This window comes from Lutra lutra, chromosome 5 (genome assembly GCF_902655055.1).
Source record: "Lutra lutra chromosome 5, mLutLut1.2, whole genome shotgun sequence".
In the NCBI taxonomy this organism is placed as follows: domain Eukaryota; kingdom Metazoa; phylum Chordata; class Mammalia; order Carnivora; family Mustelidae; genus Lutra; species Lutra lutra.
This window is the reverse complement of record NC_062282.1, coordinates 51,610,877-51,630,128: the sequence shown is the minus strand read 5'-3', so window position 1 is coordinate 51,630,128 and position 19,252 is coordinate 51,610,877. Positions and strand designations below refer to the sequence as shown.

The window sequence follows — 19,252 nt, the reverse complement described above, 5'->3', positions numbered from 1 at the left end:
CCTTGCTTCCCTATGCTCTCCTCCAAATCCTCCATGGGGGACCCCAGCCTTACAAATCTATTTCCTTCTCTTCCAGTACATTATATGATTCCTCTGTGAGATGTGTTCCCTGACTTACGCCTGGTGGGTTTTTTTTTTAATAGAATTTATTTTTTTTATTTTGTTTATTTGAAAGACAGAGATCACAAGGCAGAGAGGCAGGCAGAGAGAGAGGAAGGGAAGCAGGTTCCCTGCTGAGCAGAGAGCCCAATGTGGGCTCAGGGCCCTGGGATCATGACCTGAGCTGAAGGCAGAGGCTTTAACCCACTGAGGTTTTAAAACAGGCCTCAACACTTCCAAGCATATTTCAGAAATTGTTTAAAGAGATGAAAACAAAGTGTGGGTGATTCAGAGACTACTCACTTTCAAACTATTCTCTGACTCTGTTCCTTCACCTATTGCCCTGTAAATATCAAAATTAGTTATTTACATTCCTGAGCTCTAGGCACTGCAAATTTTTAATAAGAAAAAACATATATTGTATTATGAGAGGCTTTTATTGAGGCAAGTATGTGAGCTATTTTCACTTTTTATATATATATATATTTACTAGAGAGAGAGAGAGAGCATGATGGCAGAGAGAGCATGATGGCGGAGAGAGGAGGAGCAGAGGAATGGGGAGAATCTGACTCCCCACTGAGCAGGGAACCTGACATGGGGCTCCATTCCAGGACTCCAGAAGGGGAAGGCAGACACTTAATTGATTGAGCCACCCAGGGCACCCTTGCTTTTACTCTTAAAAGCAATACATGTTGGGGTGCCTGGGTGGGTCAGTCTGCTAAGCGACACAGTCTTGATTTCAACTCAGGTCATGATTTCCAGGTGCCAGGATCAAGCCCTGCAATCAAGTGGGAAGTCTGCTTGAGGATTCTCTCCCCGTCCCTCTGCCCTCCCCCTGCTCACTCTCTCTCTCTCTCTCAACAAATAAATAAGATACCTGATATCTTAAAAATTTTTTAAATGACAACAGCACAAAGAAGAAAAACACAAGAAATTCTATGAAAATTACTGCTTATTTTCCAGTATTTTATCTTACTTAATACATAAACTTTTAAATAAAGATTTTATTTATTGTTGAGAGACTGAAAGAATGAGCATGGCGGGGGGCGGGAGGGTGGGAGGCAGAGGGAGAGGGAGAAGCAGACTTCTTGCTAAGCAGTGAGCCCCATACCAGACTGGGCTTGATCCCGGGACTCTGGGATCATGATCTGAGCAGAAGGCAGACACTTAACTGAATGAGCCACCCAGGCGCCCCCATACCTTTGCTTTATTTTTGTTTATTTGTCAGAGAGAGAGAGACAACGGGCACAGGCACAAGCAAGAGGAGTGGCAGGCAGAGGGAGAAGCAGGCTCCACACTGAGCAAGGAGCCCAGTGGGGGACTCGATCTCAGGAAGTGGGATGATGACCGACCTAAAAGCAGAGCTTCATCAACTGACCACCCACGTGTCCCCACACATGTACTTTCAAAGGAGGCTTGGGGTGTCATAGATACTATTGTTTTCCCAAAATAGAAATTGTTTTGTACTATTTCTTTTCCAATGATAAAACGCGAGATCACTTCGGTGCAGAATGTCACAATTACCAAATAGTGCCTGACGTTCTCATAGCATCTGGTATTCCGTTCACAGAGACTTTTTACAACTAAATTATTTGAATAATCATTTTAGTGTTTCACTCTGTATGATGTAATCTCGAAGAAATACTCTTTTTGCTCACCACGTCTCCAAAGTGTTACACAGTATCTGCCTAATTAACGCTAGTTTTAACTGTGTTTTTTTTAAATTAATATGTCACGAGGTTCCCCATTCATTTCATAGTTCCGTAGAGAGCCTTAAGCTGTTGTCCGTTCTCGGTACTTCAAAAAAACAAACAAAAAACAACAACAACAAAAAAAAACACATCCTAAGGCTCTCCGAGTCTAAAAGTAACAACAGTACAAACTCTGGGAACACAAAAGCATCTACTCAAACTAACCTCCTCTTTCCCGAGGTAAATAAAGACGCACTCGAGATCTCGCGATAACAACATCGCGTGGGAGCCTAGGACACCCCCGCCCCTCCGCTCCGGCCGCCTCCATGTTAGTGCGCATGTGTCGCTCGCCCGGAAACTACCGCAGTGGCTGCGGGGAGAGAACTGAAAGGCAGGAAGTAAACATTGACGGATTGACTTCATTTTTGTCGGGTGATTTCGGGGTGGCCTGTGGCCCGACTGGGTAAGAATATGTGGGAATTTGGGGATCGGGAGGAGATGAAGCTGGAAAACTCTGGGAAGTAGGACAAAGGCTCCTATTTCTTAGACACATCCTTACAGAAGTGATGAATTCCAGGTCGAGGAGGGAACGGGGATTGGGAACCGAGAAGAAAGCCACCGTCCTAGGCCTCAGACACTATACTGGTGCCAAGCCAAACCAGGACTGTGTCTTTTTAATGGTTTTTAGAGTAACAGCTATCAGATGTTATTGGAGTTTAACTTCCCAGCTATTAGCTACTTGGGGCTCCTGAGCACTTGATATATGGCTTGTCTGAATACGTGTAAAATTTGTATCAGATTTTAAAGATTTACTTTATTTTTTCTTATGTTCATTGCATGTTAAAAATAATATGTTGGCTATATTGGATTAAGTTAAAATATTGTAAAGTAATTTTACCTGCTTTTTACTATCTTAATATGACTACCGGAACTCTTAAAGTGATGTATGAGGCTGGCATTGTATTTATCTTTGCCCCGTATTGAGATTTTAGGCTTGTGTAGTGGGATATGACATAATCAAATTTATGTTCTGAAAAAATAACACTGCAGTTTGGAGAACTGATTGGAAAGAAGGACAGGAAACCAATAAGGAGGGAAAAGTAATAATTTATATTAAAATGTTAGCATTGAGAATAGAGAGAAGTAAATAAATCTGAATGCTATTCAGAAGGCCAAAAAAGCAATAGTGATGAAATATTTATGGAGATTAGCTGGAACATATATGTAAAGGTATGAGTGGTATTTTTCATTAAGAGAGGAAACAGTGAATGGAGATGCCATTCCATGGAGACGCTCATGAATTTGAATTAAGATTTGTTTAGTTCAGGTGTCTCTAAGATGCTCTAAATGGAGATGCTGTGAAGTAAGCAGTTGGAATATATGTATCTGAAGCACAGATAAAAGATCTAGAGACGAGAAATAGGTTGGAGAGCCAACAGTGGTATATAGTGCCTATTAAAGCCTTAGAAATGGATGAGCTTTCTACTGATGGAGTCCAGAGTGATGAAAGAGACTAGCCTTGTGGAATCCAAAATTAAATAGGCAGAAATAGAGGAACTTGTCAAGAAGACAGGAGCAGCAGGAGAGATTCAAGAAAAACCAAGAGATAATAGTGTTACTTAAGCCAAGAGATACGAATGTTTCAAGAAGGAAGGAACAGGGGTACCTGGATGGCCCATTGGTTGAGCACCCAACTCTTGATTTCAGCTGATGTTGTCATCTCAGGGTGGTGGGATTGAGCCACAGTCTGTCCATCTTCCCACTCAGCAGGGAGTCTGCTTCTCTATCTCTCCCTCTCCCCACCCCCCCCCCCATACCCACATGCATGCTCTCTTTCCCTCTAAAATAAGTAAATCTTGGGTCACCTGCGTGGCTCAGTCGGTTAAGTGTCTGCTTTTGGCTCAGGTCATGATCCCTGGGTCCTGGGATAAAGCCCCATGTCAGGCTCCCTAGAGTCTGCTTCTCCCTCTGCCCTTTCCCCTGCTCATGCTCTCCCTCCAAAATAAATAAATAAAATCTTTAAAATAAAATATTTTTAAAAGGGGAAGGAAGAGAACTGAAAAATATCTAGTGGATTTAGCACATTGATCCTTGATGACTTAGTGCTAATTCTTCAGAGAGCTAGGGGGTGGAAGCTAAATTAGAGTGACTGTGGAAGGAAGTAGAAGATGGGAAAATAGAGAATGGATATAGATAATTCTTCAGGCATTTCATCTTTAAGGAAAATAGGACACTGTTTACTCATGTATGGTTAACATGCTAGAAAAGCCTGAGACATACATAGAGAGATTCAGGAGTGTTAATGAGAGAAAGAGTATTATGAAATTTTAAGTACACATGTATGCAGGATGCCTGGGTGGCTCAGTGGGTTAAAGCCTCTGCCTTCGGCTCGGGTCATGATCTCAGGATCCAGGGATCGAGCCCTGCATCGGGCTCTCTGCTCAGCAGGGAGTCTGATTCCCCCTCTCTCTCTGCCTGCCTCTCTGCCTACTTGTGATCTCTCTCTCTCTCTGCCAAATAAATTTTTTTAAATAAAAAAGAAAAGTACACGTGTATGCTTCTCTCCATTTGTAAATTAGAGTTGAGGAAGGAACTGCAGACGGTACATAGAGACTTTTTGTAGAAAGGAAAGAGACCTTTCCTCACAGATACTTTAAGAACATATGAAATACTATGTATAAGTGAGACTGCAGTATGTGTTATTAGGGTGTACTTTTGATAATTTCACTAATGAACTCATAAGGGCCTAGTTTATACTAATATATATATATTTCTTTTCATAGAGGGGTCCAGATAACCATGTCAGCTGCAGCTGTAGATGCAGTTAATGCGGCCCCCCTGTCGGGGTCCAAAGAAATGAGTCTAGAGGAACCAAAGAAGATGACCAGAGAGGACTGGAGAAAGAAGAAGGAGCTAGAAGAACAGCGAAAACTGGGTAATGCTCCAGCAGAAGTTGATGAAGAAGGAAAGTAAGTACATTGTTTGCATGATCTGTTCATTAAAAATTCAAATTTATGTTTACTTAGTAATTTCTCATGTTTTGCTTTGACAGTTTTTATTATTTTATCAGATTTGTATATGTAAGATTTAATAATAGAAATGCATTAAAGAACTTCTAATGAACAGCAGTCATCCCTTTCAAGTCTTCCCACTCCCTGTCCCACTATGCAAAAGTGACTACTTTTAAATCTTTCTATTTTGAGTTTTTCTGGTTGATAGCTCCATATCTCTAAATAATGTGTCTACATGATTTTTTTAATCAACTCTAGGCATTATTAACTAGCTTCTTGATCTTGTATAAGTTTTATCTACTAACATATATCTCTATTTTCCTTATCTCTTTCCTGACTTCAGTTCTATCACTACTCTTAGTTGCTATATTGGAAATGTTTTCACTCTAAAATAAATTACATTCCTTGGGGCACCTGGGTGGCTCAGTGGGTTAGGCCTTGCCTTCTGCTCAGGTCATGATCTCAAGGTCCTGGGATCGAACCCTCCATCGGGCTCTCTGCTTAGCGGAGAGCCTGCTTTCCCCTCTCTCTGCCTACTGCTCTGCCTACTTGTGACTTCTCTCTCTGTCAAATAAATAAATAAAATCTTTAAAACAAATTACGTTCCTTATCTTCAGGTTTTTTTGTTTTGTTTTGTTTTGTTTTCTACTATATTATAGAGATATCAAGCATATTCTACCCCCCCCACTACACTATCTCTGTTTTTACAATCTGTATAGGCTACCTTTGTAATTGTAATACCAATTATTTTCAAACTTTATTTTTTTTTTCTTTAAAGATTTTTATTTAATTGATGGAGAGAGAGACACAGTGAGAGAGGGAACACAAGGAGGGGGAGTGGGAGAGAGAGAAGCAGGCTTCCCACCCAGCAGGGAGCCCAATGCAGACCTTGATCCCAGACCCTGGGATCATGACCTGAGCCGAAGGCAGTCGGTTAACAACTGAACCACCAGGCACCCCTCAAACTTTATTCTTTTTTTTTTTAACTTTACTCCTTTTTTTCTTTTTTTTTTAATTTATTTGACAGAGAGATCACAAGTAGGCAGAGAGGCAGGCAGAGAGAGAGAGAGAGTAGGCTCCCTGCTGAGCAGAGAGCCCAATGCAGGCTTGATCCCAAGACCCTGAGATCATGACCTGAGCTGATGGCAGAGGCTTAACCCACTGAACCACCTAGGCGCCTCCACAAACTTTATTCTTAAAAAATATTTTTTTTTTAATTACAGAGACATCAACCCTCATATACCTCAGTATATTTCTTCAGTGCCATGGTATATCGATCCGTCAAAAAGACCTACTTTAAAGCACCAGAGACCACAACCAGAGAAACAGAAGCAATACAGCTCATCTGGAGAATGGTACAAGAGAGGTGTAAAAGAGGTATGTGAGCAACTTTTATATATATCCTTATGAAAATGGAGATTTTATTTTAAGAACTTAATTTAAGAACCTTTAATCAAGTTATATCAGAATATAGAACCTTTTACCTGGGATTAAAATTTACAATACATACTACTTTTGTTTCTGTGTTTTCTTTTCTACATTTTATGTTGCTAAAATACTTAAACTTTCTCATTTATAAAAGTATGGAGACTTTAAGTAGTTTTACTCTTAATGAGTAAGTCACTTCACTAGACAATATAGTAATGAGAACCAAAATTATTTCTAACTTATTCAGAAATAAAACATTTTGTTTTTCTTTATATCCATTTACAGAATTCCATAACTACTAAGTACCGCAAGGGGGCATGTGAAAATTGCGGGGCCATGACACACAAAAAGAAAGACTGCTTTGAGGTAAGTTCATCTTTGAGAATTCTAGAAACTTATCAGAGAGTCTCTTTTTTCCTATCAAAGAGCTTAATTCTATTTTTCTAAAGTTACCTAAATTTTGGTACAAGTTAAATAAAAATTTATTTGAGTGAGATTAGTTTAGCACCATCATAATTTTCTGCTGGGAGAGTAACTGATAATTGAACAGACCACAAACTCCTATGGTATGTTTATGCTTGCTTTGTAAAGGTTTCCTGAAATTTTCCTCTAGGCTACAGGAACTTGGGAAAGGTTTGATTTTATTCTATTTCCCAGAGACCTAGGCGAGTTGGAGCAAAATTTACAGGTACTAATATAGCTCCAGATGAACATGTCCAGCCTCAGCTGATGTTTGACTATGATGGGAAGAGGGACCGGTGGAATGGCTACAACCCAGAGGAACACATGAAAATTGTGGAAGAATATGCCAAAGTTGATCTGGTGAGCAAAGTTCCCTGCTTTCCCACACTCCTTAAAGAATGTACATTTTGCTGTATCATTGATTAAGCGACTCTGTTTTTGAGTGTTCGAGCAATATAAAAATGGTGGCGTTGTTATTATAGTAGTAGTAGGTCTGATAGAAGAGAAGAGTGAAAATAAAGTGTGCTAACCGTAGTGGCAGCAGTTTCTTCTTACTCGATTCTTGTATTTTTTATTTAACTCCCTAACTGAGGCTGCAGAAGATATTGGAAGCATGAGAACGGATTAGTATCTAGGGCTTTTGGATTTTTAAGGTTATGAACTCTTTCCCGGCCCCACACACTGCATCTTGTCTGGGCCGTTTTACAGATGTCTCACACAGCGTTTGAGAGAAGTGAAAGGAGAACAGGATAACACATATCAGAACATTGAATTTTATTTTAATTCAACTTCAGGTTTTTTTGTTATGATTTTATCAGCTTTCCCCCATTCCTTCAAATCCACAGTAATGCTGCTTTTTTTTTCCTTACATAGAGTTTACATTTAAAAATCACGGGATTTATATAATGTAAATTTCATCTATTCTTGAACAGTGGAATATGTGGTAATCCTGGGCCTATCAGGCAAACATCAGTCATCTGGGGCCAGGTGACAGCTGCCCCTTTTGGATAGGGCTTGTTCTTTGCAGTTTAATCACTAGTGTTTTTTCGCTCAGTTTACATTAATGCCTGACTCGAACAGGAATTTGTAAATCCTATTACTTAGAAATTATACATCTAGAGTTACAAGAAATCTCAAAGAGATAACCTTGTTTATTGACCTTTCTGGAAACAATAAATTTATTAATTTTAAGTATATAAAAATTAAATGTTCATTTGAATGTTGTAAAGTAAATTTCAAATGTTTCCTTTTTTGTTAGGCAAAACGAACCCTGAAAGCCCAGAAACTCCAAGAGGAATTAGCCTCGGGAAAATTAGTGGAACAGGCTGTAAGTAATAAAAATGGTCCATAAAAACATTAAACTCTTAGTAAACAAAAAATGAAAAAACAAGAATTCATTTTATATCTGTCTAGTTAGGAAAGACTTAGGAAGAGAGAAGTGCTATTGAGGGGAAAGACTAAAACTGGCACTTCTATAACATTCATGGGAACATACCTTGATGCAGTCATTTTGGAAAGAATATTGCCATAAGATATTTATATACATTTTCTGGAATTAAGTCAGTAGGTCCTTTTATCCTAAAGAATTTCCTAGTAATCAGAAAAAAAGATCACATATGCAAAGATATTCATTGTAACACTTTTTAAAATGGCAAGAAATTGAAATAGCCTAAACAGGAGTAAGGAGTTGGTGAAGTAAACTGTCCTGCATCTGTATAATAGAATGTTGCATAGTTCTTTTTTTTTTTTTTTTTTAAAGATTTTATTTATTTATTTGACAGAGAGAGATCACAAGTAGAGAGAGAGGCAGGCGGAGAGAGAGGAAGGAGCAGGCTCCCTGCTGAGCAGAGAGCCCGATGCAGGACTCGATCCCAGGACCCTGAGATCATGACCTGAGCCGAAGGCAGCGGCTTAACCCACTGAGCCACCCAGGCGCCCCAAATGTTGCATAGTTCTTAAATGACTTTTATCAACACTTGTAACAAGAATGGATAACACTTAGATTTAAATAACATATGAAAAAAATATTGTAATATCACATAGGAAAAAAAAACCAGAATACTGATTCTCATTCACTGTAGAATTAGTAAATTTTTCTTGGTATTTTTACTAGTATCTTCTACATTTCCCATAATAACTATAGTAATTTTATAGCTGAGTAAAAAAATCTATAGTAAGGCTGTATTGCCAATTTTTTATTCATGACAGCTTAATAGTTAATGCATATTGTGCTTAGTAAAGGTTTTCTTTTTAACAAATTGATGGCACACATAAATAATAAGTAAAACATTTGGAGTTTAAATTCCTAAAAGGGACTCAGCAAATGAGTTACAAACAGACCTAAGTAAGTAATCACCAACTGAGCAGTCACTGAGGCCACCTGACAGGAAAGTTCACAGCACAGGTTAACAGAGTGATATCAAAATACAGCTCTGGGGACTCCTGGGTGGTTCAGTTGGTTAAGCAGCTGCCTTCAACTCAGGTCATGATCCCAGTGTCCTGGGATCGAGTCCCACATCAGGCTCCTAGCTTGGCGGGAAGCCTGCTTCTCCCTCTGCCTCTGCCTGCCCCTCTGTCTGCCTGTGCTCGCCCGCGCTGTCCTCTCTCTCTCTCTCTGACAAATAAATAAAATCTTAAAAAAAAAAAAAAAATACAGCTCTGTCCCTGGCTAGTTAGATGGTCACAGAAAAAGTAATTTATTTCTCTGAGCCTGTTTATCATCTCAAGTAGAGACACCACCACCTACTGCCTAGGAGGCCTAGCATCATATCACAAGGTAAGTAAACACTTGATAATTAGAAGCTGTTACTATTACCAGCTCTAGAAAAGAAAACATGCTGTTTCTCTTATTCTACTATATTCTCTATTGTTTGTTGTAACCTGGTCTAATTTATTTCGCCGGTAAGCATACTTAAATGTGTATAGGAGACTGATGATTTGTGCCCACTTCAGTACTTGGATATTAATATTAATTACGTGCAGTAGAATAGTCTACTATAGAGATTGAACTTTTTGTATGGCAGTATAAATGATTTTTGTTGAACTAGCAACTTGTGGGAACAAAAAACATTTCTGGGGTGCCTGGCTGGCTTAGTCAATAGAATGTGCAACTTTTGATCTCGGGGTTGTGAGTTCAAGCCCCACATTGGACCATACATAAAAAATAAAAAATAAAATATAAAATATATATATATTATATTAGTAGAAATATATATATATATTTCTGATGCTGAAAATAGTACATACTCAGTGAAAAAATAGAAAATTATAAAGAAGAAAATAAGTATCTTTTATGTTAATTATTAACCTTTTGAAGTAGGCCTTTCCAGGCCCACTCCGCCTCCCCACATGTATCTATATGTGTGTAATTATAACACGTTTTTAACATGGATTTCATCTTTACATACTTATTTATCACCTACTCTTTCAATTAATATATAGTGCAGCGAACTCATTTTTTCAATGTCATTATAGACCTATCTATTTTTATATTAATTCACATGGTTCAAAACTCAAGATGTGCAGTTATCTATTAAGAAGATATGCAGCAAAAAGTCTCCCATCCTGGCCTCCATCTACCTTATCTCTAAACCTCACCCCGCCATAATCTGTTTTATTTTCTTGTGGATCCTTTCAGAGTTTCACAAACAAAAACAAATAATATTATTCCCACCTTTCTCTCCCCTTTTTTTAACAATAACTGCAAAAAAAAAGGAGCAAATTCTGTTTTTTTCCTGCAAATTGGATAAAATCACTTCTAATGGATGTTCAGTATTCACTGAGTGCAGTAATTTATTAACAATTGTCTATTATTAATTTGACTTTTCCCAGATTTTTGATACTATATACAACACTGTAAATAACATTGTTTTACATACCACTTTATATAATTGATTGATATAATTGACATATTCCCTTAGGACAAATTCCTTAATGTGTAATTGATGCAGTGAGTATTTTTATTTAAAATTTTAATGTCATGCAGCGCCTGGGTGGCTCAGTGTGTTAAAGCCTCTGCCTTCTGCTCAGGTCATGATCCCAGGGTCCTGGGATCGAGTCCCACATCGGGCTCTCTGCTCAGCGGGGAGCCTGCTTCCTCCTCTCTCTGCCTGCCTCTCTGCCTACTTGTGATCTCTGTCTAATAAATAAATAAAATCTTTAAAAAAATAAAAAATGAAAATAAAATTTTAATGTCATATCACTTAAGTACCATTCAGGAAAGCTATACAAATTTATGTGCACACATATATATAATATATATATGTGTGTGTATATATATATATATATACACACACATCCCCCCACTAATGCTCTAAGGTAGTCTTTTTAACTTTGAAGACTTTTAAAAGGACATGATAAGATGCTGACTACTTTGCTATAGGCCTTTTGTGGAGTTAGAGAAAATCCTGACCAATGCTAATGAAGGAAGGATGTCTTTGTGACTAGGATCTCAGACTCTCCTTAAATTACAGTACGGTGGCGTGCCTGGGTGGCTCATTGGGTTAAGCCTCTGCCTTCTGCTCAGGTCATGATCCCAGGGTCCTGGGATCCAGCCCTGCATCCGGCTCTCTGCTTGGCAGGGAGCCTGCTTCCCCCTCTCTCTGCCTGCCTCTCTGGCTTCTTGTGATCTCTCTCTCTCTCTCTCTGTCAAATAAATAAATAAAATCTTCAAAAAAAAATTACAGTATTATATCATTTGAGTAGATTCCTCATTGCGTGATTTTGCAAAAGTTGTTTTGGCTGTAAAGATACTTATTGCATGATTCTAGTAACATTTTCTTTTTAGACTTGATAGAAAAACTCCAGTGAGGCTTGACAAAAATGGTATATGCCTGAAGGTTAACATATAAGAAATGAATATATATTGGATACATTGGTCATTTTAATGTCCTTCCTACCTTTGTGCAATTCTAATCCTGTATCACTGAAAATTCTCTAGAAATTTTCTGGCTTTATAGACAGTCTGATAAAATTATTCACAGTGACATACTGGTATTCAGAATTTACATGCTGATTACAATGAGAAATAGGAGGATTTGTTCAGCTAGATTTAATTTATGATATTTTACCTATATATTTAAAGTGTTAAATAATCAGTAGATTCAATGGAATAAAATTACAAATTTTTTTTCTTCTTGAATGATGCAGAATTCTCCAAAACACCAGTGGGGAGAAGAGGAACCAAATTCTCAGACGGTAATAAATATGTGCCCTGTCTGGGTATACATTAAATTTTTCAGTTTCTGACTGCTAATAACAATAACAATAATAATAATAGCTTTAAGAAATATAAGTAAATAAGAGTTTGGTTAGAGGGAAAACAGGAACTAGATGTTGCTGTTTTTTTCTTACAATTTGTTTTTCCTTCTTTCCCCTTCCTTCAGGAAAAAGATCATAATAGTGAAGATGAGGATGAAGATAAATATGCAGACGATATTGACATGCCTGGACAGAACTTTGACTCTAAGAGGCGAATTACTGTCCGGAATCTCAGGATTCGAGAAGATATTGCAAAAGTAAGCCTTGCCAACTCAACATATACACCAAAAAAAATGTTTGTCTTCCCACCCCAGATTTTGTCTACTCATCTGGTATCTGAGCACTGTATGGGTTGATATAGTCTATCATTCCAAGATTAAGTATCACTCTGTTTTTTCCTCTTCATCTGTACCCCACCAATGCATACACACATGTAATTGATCATGATTAATTCCTCTGCCTAGTCTGCTGAAATCTTTTTTTGACAGACGTAAACATTAATGCAGTCTTAAAACATTTTCCCTTCTAGTATTTGCGGAATTTAGATCCAAATTCTGCTTACTATGATCCCAAAACTAGAGCGATGAGAGAGAATCCCTATGCCAACGCAGGGAAGAATCCAGATGAGTAAGTATCAAATTAAATGTATAGATTTCATGGTGGGGGAGGAGCGTTTTTAATCGTAAAACTGAATCTGAGTTAAAATGAACAACATCTGTGGCTGGGTCAGAAAAGAATAAACTTTCCTTAAATAAAGCAATTTCTGAAGCAATTTGTTTTGTAACTTGTGTTTACAGAGTGAGCTATGCAGGGGATAATTTTGTAAGATACACAGGAGACACCATTTCAATGGCTCAGACACAGTGTAAGTGTTTACTCTATGTCAAGGTGTTTTATATCCGCTCTAAAGAAATTTGGTGGCATTTTTAGAAGCTTGTTTTCAATAAGTATGCAATAAATATAGCTGAGAAGTCATTAAGATGCTTTTGATTATTGTAGTGTTTGCTTGGGAAGCCTATGACAAGGGATCTGAAGTGCATCTACAGGCTGATCCTACAAAACTAGAGCTGCTGTACAAGTCCTTCAAAGTCAAAAAAGAAGACTTCAAAGAACAGCAGAAAGAAAGCATCTTGGAAAAGGTAATTTTGATCAGAATGCAAAGAAAAGAATGTTCATTAACGAGAAATGACCAGTTCACCATTTGATTTACATGTGGAATACAACACACAGAGAGGCTCTTTTAGTTCGTTAGGACTAGTTCTACCCTCCTATTAACTTGATCAACTATATACATTATCGGTATATCCATATCAGGAAGCTTTTGCAGCAAAACAAACCATGGAAAAACTTAGTAGTTTAAAATAAACATTTGTTATTTCTCACAATTTTGTATGTCATCTGGGTCTCCTGGTCTGGGCCTGCTCATCTGAAGCTGGATGATCTAGAATGGTCTCATTCTGGTCTCTAGCAGTTAGCAGGCTAATTATCCTAAGAGCCCACCTCTGGAACAGCTCATCTCTGCCCCATGTGAGCTCTTACCCTGTAGTAGGCCAGTCCAGCTTCAGCAGGCATTCTTGGTACCAGAGACTAGTAACAAAAAGCATGATGCCCCAGTGCACGAGTGCTCTTCAGGGCTTTGCTTGCATCGCATTTGCCAGTTTCCCACAGGCCTGAACAAATAACATGGCCAGGCCCAGATTCAGAGGTTGGAGAAGCTGTCTCTTGAGGGGAAGAGTAGCAAAGTCATGTGGCAAATGGGCATGCATACGAGAATAAAAGAAATTAATGGCCATTTTGTAATCTACACACTCAGAAGATGAATAGCAGCTGGAGACATCTTTTATTTCCCTCTAAGATTTTTGTGGCTTTTTTTTTTTTTTACTGTATTTTGCATAACAAAGGCCATAATGATTATTCCTTTAATGTTTCTGATTGGAAATAAACCCCATCAATAGAGATTAGAATGTGAATCTTTGCTGTAAAATGTATTTAATAATGTTCGCTGTTCTTTTAGTATGGTGGCCAGGAACACTTGGATGCCCCTCCAGCTGAATTGCTTTTAGCTCAGACTGAAGACTATGTGGAGTATTCAAGACATGGAACAGTCATCAAAGGACAGGAGCGGGCTGTCGCCTGCTCTAAGTATGAGGAGGATGTGAAGATCCACAATCACACAGTATGTGCTAAACCAGAACTATTTGGTGTCCTTGTTAGCATTTTGCTCTGGGTCATATTTTCTTACTACAACAGTAGCAAATCATTGTTGTGCTTTTCTTTTTTTATTACATTTTATTTATTTTTTTTTTAAGATTTTATTTATTTGTCAGAGAGAGAGAAAGCACACAAGCAGGCAGAGAGGCAGGCAGAGGTGGAGAGAGAGGCAGGCTCCCCGCCGAGCAAGGAGCCCGATGCGGGACTCGATCCCAGGACCCCGGGATCAAGACCTGAGCCAAAGGCAGCGGCTTAACCCACTGAGCCACCCAGGCGTCCCAACATTTTAATTTTGTTTTATGAAATTTTTCCAAAAATACAAAAAATGTGGAAGAATACTATTATGTTCGTCCACATAGCTACTACTTAGATTCAGAAAATTTTTGCATGTTGGTATATATGCTTTGGGACGTGTACATGCACGTGTGTGTATATATGCATGTGAATATAATATATATATAAAATTTATATTTTTTTAACTAAAACATTTGAAAATCACAGATATTATGATATTTCACCCATAGAAACTGTATCATGCATCTTCTAAGATCAGGGAAATTCCCCTCCATAACTATCACACTTTAAAAATTGACACAACTCCTTCATATCATCTAATCTCTGGTTCTTAATCACATTACTAAAATATACACAAAAATGTCTTTAAAGAGGTGGCTTGTTTTTGTCTTGCGTCAGAATCCAATCAGAGTTCATTTTGGTTGTTGTATCTCTTTTTCTTTATCTTCCTCTGTCATATCTCTCTTTTTTCATGACGGCAACTCTTAAACAGATGAGGCCAGTTATTTTTTAAACTGTGTTCATATTCTGTATTTGACTGATTCCTAGTGATATAGGATTTATTCCTCTATCTTCTGCATTTCCTATAAACAGGAATTCAGAGCTAAAGGCTTGATTAGTTCTAAGTTATAGTTATATTTCAAAGATATAGTTCAAGATAGTTATAAGTTCAAAATTATGACAACATTTGTGACACAGAAAATTCATAATTCATACTTTTTATGATGAATTCTACTGTCTCACATCATAAAACGTATGTTATTTGCTATACTCTTGAAGTACTCAAACTACAATTGTCAAAGTCAGGTCAAAAACTGAACTAGCTATAGGAGCCAGGCCACTAAATGTATATGAGCAAAATGAGCCAGGCACACACACACACAGAACACAAATCCTGTCTAAAAGGGGCATCCAGGGCACCTGGGTGGCTCAGTCATTAAACGTCTGCCTTCAGCTCAGGTCATGATCCCAGGGTTCTGGGATCAAGTCCCACATCAGGCTCCCTGCTGGCCTGCTTCTTCCTCTCCCATTCCCTCTGCTTATGTTCCCTCTCGCTGTCTCTCTCTGTGTCAAATAAGTAAAAATCTTTTTAAAAAAATAAATAATAAATAAAAAAATAAAAGGGACATCCACTGGTCACCAGCAGCCAGTTCTTGCCAAGTGGGAATGTGGGCCCAGAATTTCCCAGTTCTTAATTTTTGAAGAGAAATCAGATAATCCTAAATTTTTTTTTATAGTTTTGGGAATGGAAAGCGAGACCATTAGTAATTTAATGGCTGCTTCTTACACCTGAGGTCAGGCCACCCTTTCCCTATTAGCTTGCCGTGGAATCCCCATAGTTTTCCTCCCAAATTACCTTTTAAAGGGCTGTATTATTTGGTACTCATATCAACAGTATATGAGAATCCCTAGTTTCAGTTTCCTTTTTAAGTAACAACTCTCTCTCTGCAGCATATCTGGGGATCTTACTGGAAAGAAGGCCGATGGGGATACAAATGCTGTCACTCTTTTTTCAAGTATTCCTATTGCACTGGAGAAGCTGGCAAGGAGATTGCTGTAAGTAATTGTCCTCTAGTTCTTAAACTGTAACACAACCAAAGCTCTTAAGTCAGAATCTGTATTAAGTATGTTTTCTCATGTTTCAAATGTTAACTTTTTCTTCAGTGATTAGTAACTATGATAAGTCAAATATATTTTCCCACAGAATTCAGAGGAATGTATTATAAATGATATAACTGGAGAAGAATCTGTGAAAAAACCTCAAACCCTCATGGAGGTAAGTCTAATCATTTGTCCTGAATTAAGTCCTGGAAGGCTGACTTTAAAATTTGTGCCAGAGCTTTGTTTTTGCATTAATAACACTATATATTTCAACCCTCCCTGTCAGATGCATCAGGAAAAACTAAAAGAAGATAAAAAGAAGAAAAAGAAGAAGAAAAAGAAGCATCGAAAGAGCAGTTCAGAGAGTGATGATGAAGAAAAGAAACATGAAAAATTGAAAAAGGTCTCTGTGAACTCTAAATAGTCAGAGTGATGACAGTATTCTTTACTCGTGGCAACCTTAAGAAATGAGGAAATAAGCCTGGGTGATTTCTGTAGGTTACCTTGTATCAGGTCTAGGGTGCAAAAGGAGAGTTTTGTGTATCTCAGTATTCCCTGTTTCTTGAATGTTTGATAAAAATTACTAACATACTGAAGAAATGTGCTTTTAAAGCTGTTATTTTAGAGTTATTGACTGCCCAGAAAGAACTGCCTTTTAGGTCTATAATTTGTAAGTTTCAACAAGTCTTTGGGAAAAGTCAGAATGGTAGTTTCTGTTAGTGAAATCAATATCATTGAATCTTTGTTATTAAGTAAATTTTTTTTAACATTGAAAATGTGGTAGAATGTTTTGTGCTATATGAAAATACTGTATCAGCCAAGTAGTGATTAGTTACAGCCTGACAGTAGGAGGGCTGACACTTTAAGCTCTTTTGGACAATCTAGGTTTTTGATATGACAATTTATATTCAGTGGGGTCTTTTGGTATTCTGCTACTTTAGAACAGAAGACATCTGATGTAGAGCTGTGGTTCTCATGTTTTTCCTCTCACTATAGGCACTGAATGCAGAGGAGGCCCGCCTTCTTCATGTCAAGGAGATCATGCAAATTGATGAGAGGAAGCGGCCTTACAACAGCATATATGAAACTCGGGAACCCACTGAAGAGGAAATGGAAGCCTATAGAATGAAACGTCAGAGGCCAGATGACCCCATGGCTTCCTTCCTTGGACAGTAGTAACTAGTTATAGACAGTCACCCAAGATAGACACAGCTGATACATTCTTTTCAGCTTCTTGCTGATGATTGTAGATGGAAAAACCCATGACTACTACTCTTGCCGCCTGACTTTAATAAAGACTCCAGAAGTCTCATAGCAAATTCATTTCTTTACACACTGAAGAAACAAAAACAAAGAGGAAGTACATTAAGTGTATATTTTGATTTTACTTCCAGTTTTATATTAGGTGATGTGCAAAGAGGCCTTGGCTCTCTACCTAACAAAAACATCTTCTACTCAACATTTCTTAAGTTTCTAACTTTATTTCCTCAATTCTTATGGCCCTTTATCTAGTGCTAGTACACATTTTAAAGGCAGATGAGTTACTCTTTCTCAAAATCACGGTTTTGTTTTTTCAAATTACTAGTAACTATGGTTGTAGTTATTTGAGTATCGTTTGTTTTTGCCTTTTAAGGTTTTCCTGGTCTAAAGCTAAAAATAAGTTGGGTTACTGAAAGGAAACCTTTAGAATATATGTATGACTTTATCCCCCATTTCAGTCTGTATAGTAATAATTCTGTTTTCTATTTGGTTATAAAATTTTGATTTTTAAAATATTTCCTTATACTTTATACCCAGAACTAAATGGATTAGTCTTTGAATGGAAAAATAACTCTTGTTATCTTCGAGTCACTGATCAGTACTAGGTCTTTTACCATTCTGGACATGAGCCTTTAGACACAGAAACCCTTTCCTCTATCATAGAGTATGGTTTGTGGTACTATTTGTTGTTTTAATTGTGATTGCCTTTATGTAATGATCATGAATATTAAATTTTAGAAGATTGTAGAGTATCCATTGTACCTAATCTTTACAGAAAGCAAAAATTGCTTGTAATTGTATAAAAATTGCAGAAAGCAAAACCTGAAATTGAAGGTTTCTTCAGAGAATTAAAAGGATAGCTTATAGGGCTATTAATAACAGACTACCATGATCCTCAGGCCTCTTCTAAGAACATTGTGAAGATAATACAGTGAGAGTGGGATCATGAAAACAGCCTGTTTCAAACCCTGACATAAGTAATTGGCTTTTAACAGCTCACTGGCTTCTAAGCTACCAAAACCCACTAGGATACCACATTAAGTTACCATCTAAGAAATTGTGCTGGTAAGAGTAACAATCAAATTGTCAAGTACTATGGATACTGTAGTTAGATTCAGACTAGTACTAGTACGAAGTTCAAACAGCAATGCAAAGAGAGCTCATTCTTACCTATTTCAAGAAAGTCAATGACTTACGTTTTCATACTCCTACCATAATATGGAGTGGTTCAACATAAAGTCTGACAATGTCTATTTTGTATTTTATTTATCTTTTGTTAATAAAGATATATAATTGAGAATACTTAACTGAGTGGTTTATAGTATTATTTCAGATATTTGGCAGAAAAGTAGTTTATGGCAAGGGATTTTGAATTAGAAAATTTCAGGATCCTTTAACTCAAAAAATGTGTCGACTTTTCTGGCTCTCTGTTCTCTCTTCAGCGAAATCTAATTTACTGATTTTAGGAAGACTTCTATAATATCTGAACTCGTGTCTTATTTCTCCATTTTGGAAAACAAAGATAACACCTGGAACATTATTCATTATGTGAACTTTGTGTTTATTAATAATAGCTGCCTTTTGAGTGCTGAAACTGTACTGTAATTTTTTGTATGTTACCTCTGCAAAAAGAACTTCATGGTGTAATGGATAATGCCCCTATCTATCTTACAAAAAGCACATGGGCTTAACAATTCCAGGTAGCTTGCTCAAGTCCTGACAGTTAAAAGTGTTAGGGCCAGGACATAAAGCCAAGTATCTCTGACTCTTAAATCCTACTCCTGTCTCTAGTATTTAAGACCCTGCTTTCTGGACCAGGAAGACTGGTCTTTTGCAGGCCTCAGTTGGCCAGGTTCACCCTCAACATCTGATAATGATGCATCTGTCCCACATTCTTTGATAGTGCCCCTTTCCCCAACCTTGTGGCATGTTTCT

At 37.6% G+C, this 19,252-nt stretch overlaps 1 protein-coding gene across 2 annotated transcripts; it reads left to right on the top strand.

Moving 5' to 3' along the window:
* The first annotated feature begins 2,098 nt into the window (after positions 1–2,098).
* SLU7 (SLU7 homolog, splicing factor) lies at positions 2,099–18,619 on the top strand. Of its 2 annotated transcripts, none has more exons than XM_047730863.1 (16): positions 2,099–2,253; positions 4,574–4,759; positions 6,025–6,178; positions 6,515–6,595; positions 6,887–7,051; positions 7,950–8,018; positions 11,840–11,887; positions 12,076–12,207; positions 12,480–12,577; positions 12,748–12,815; positions 12,950–13,089; positions 13,965–14,126; positions 15,908–16,012; positions 16,161–16,232; positions 16,344–16,460; positions 17,054–18,619. In XM_047730863.1, exons 1-16 carry the CDS (start codon positions 2,117–2,119, stop codon positions 17,231–17,233), a joined length of 1,914 nt encoding a protein of 637 aa, XP_047586819.1. In that variant the 5' UTR covers positions 2,099–2,116; the 3' UTR covers positions 17,234–18,619. The 2 variants fall into 2 exon arrangements, with proteins under 2 accessions (XP_047586819.1, XP_047586820.1); XM_047730864.1 differs by having other exon boundaries at positions 2,138–2,263.
* Positions 18,620–19,252: the final 633 nt, after the last annotated feature.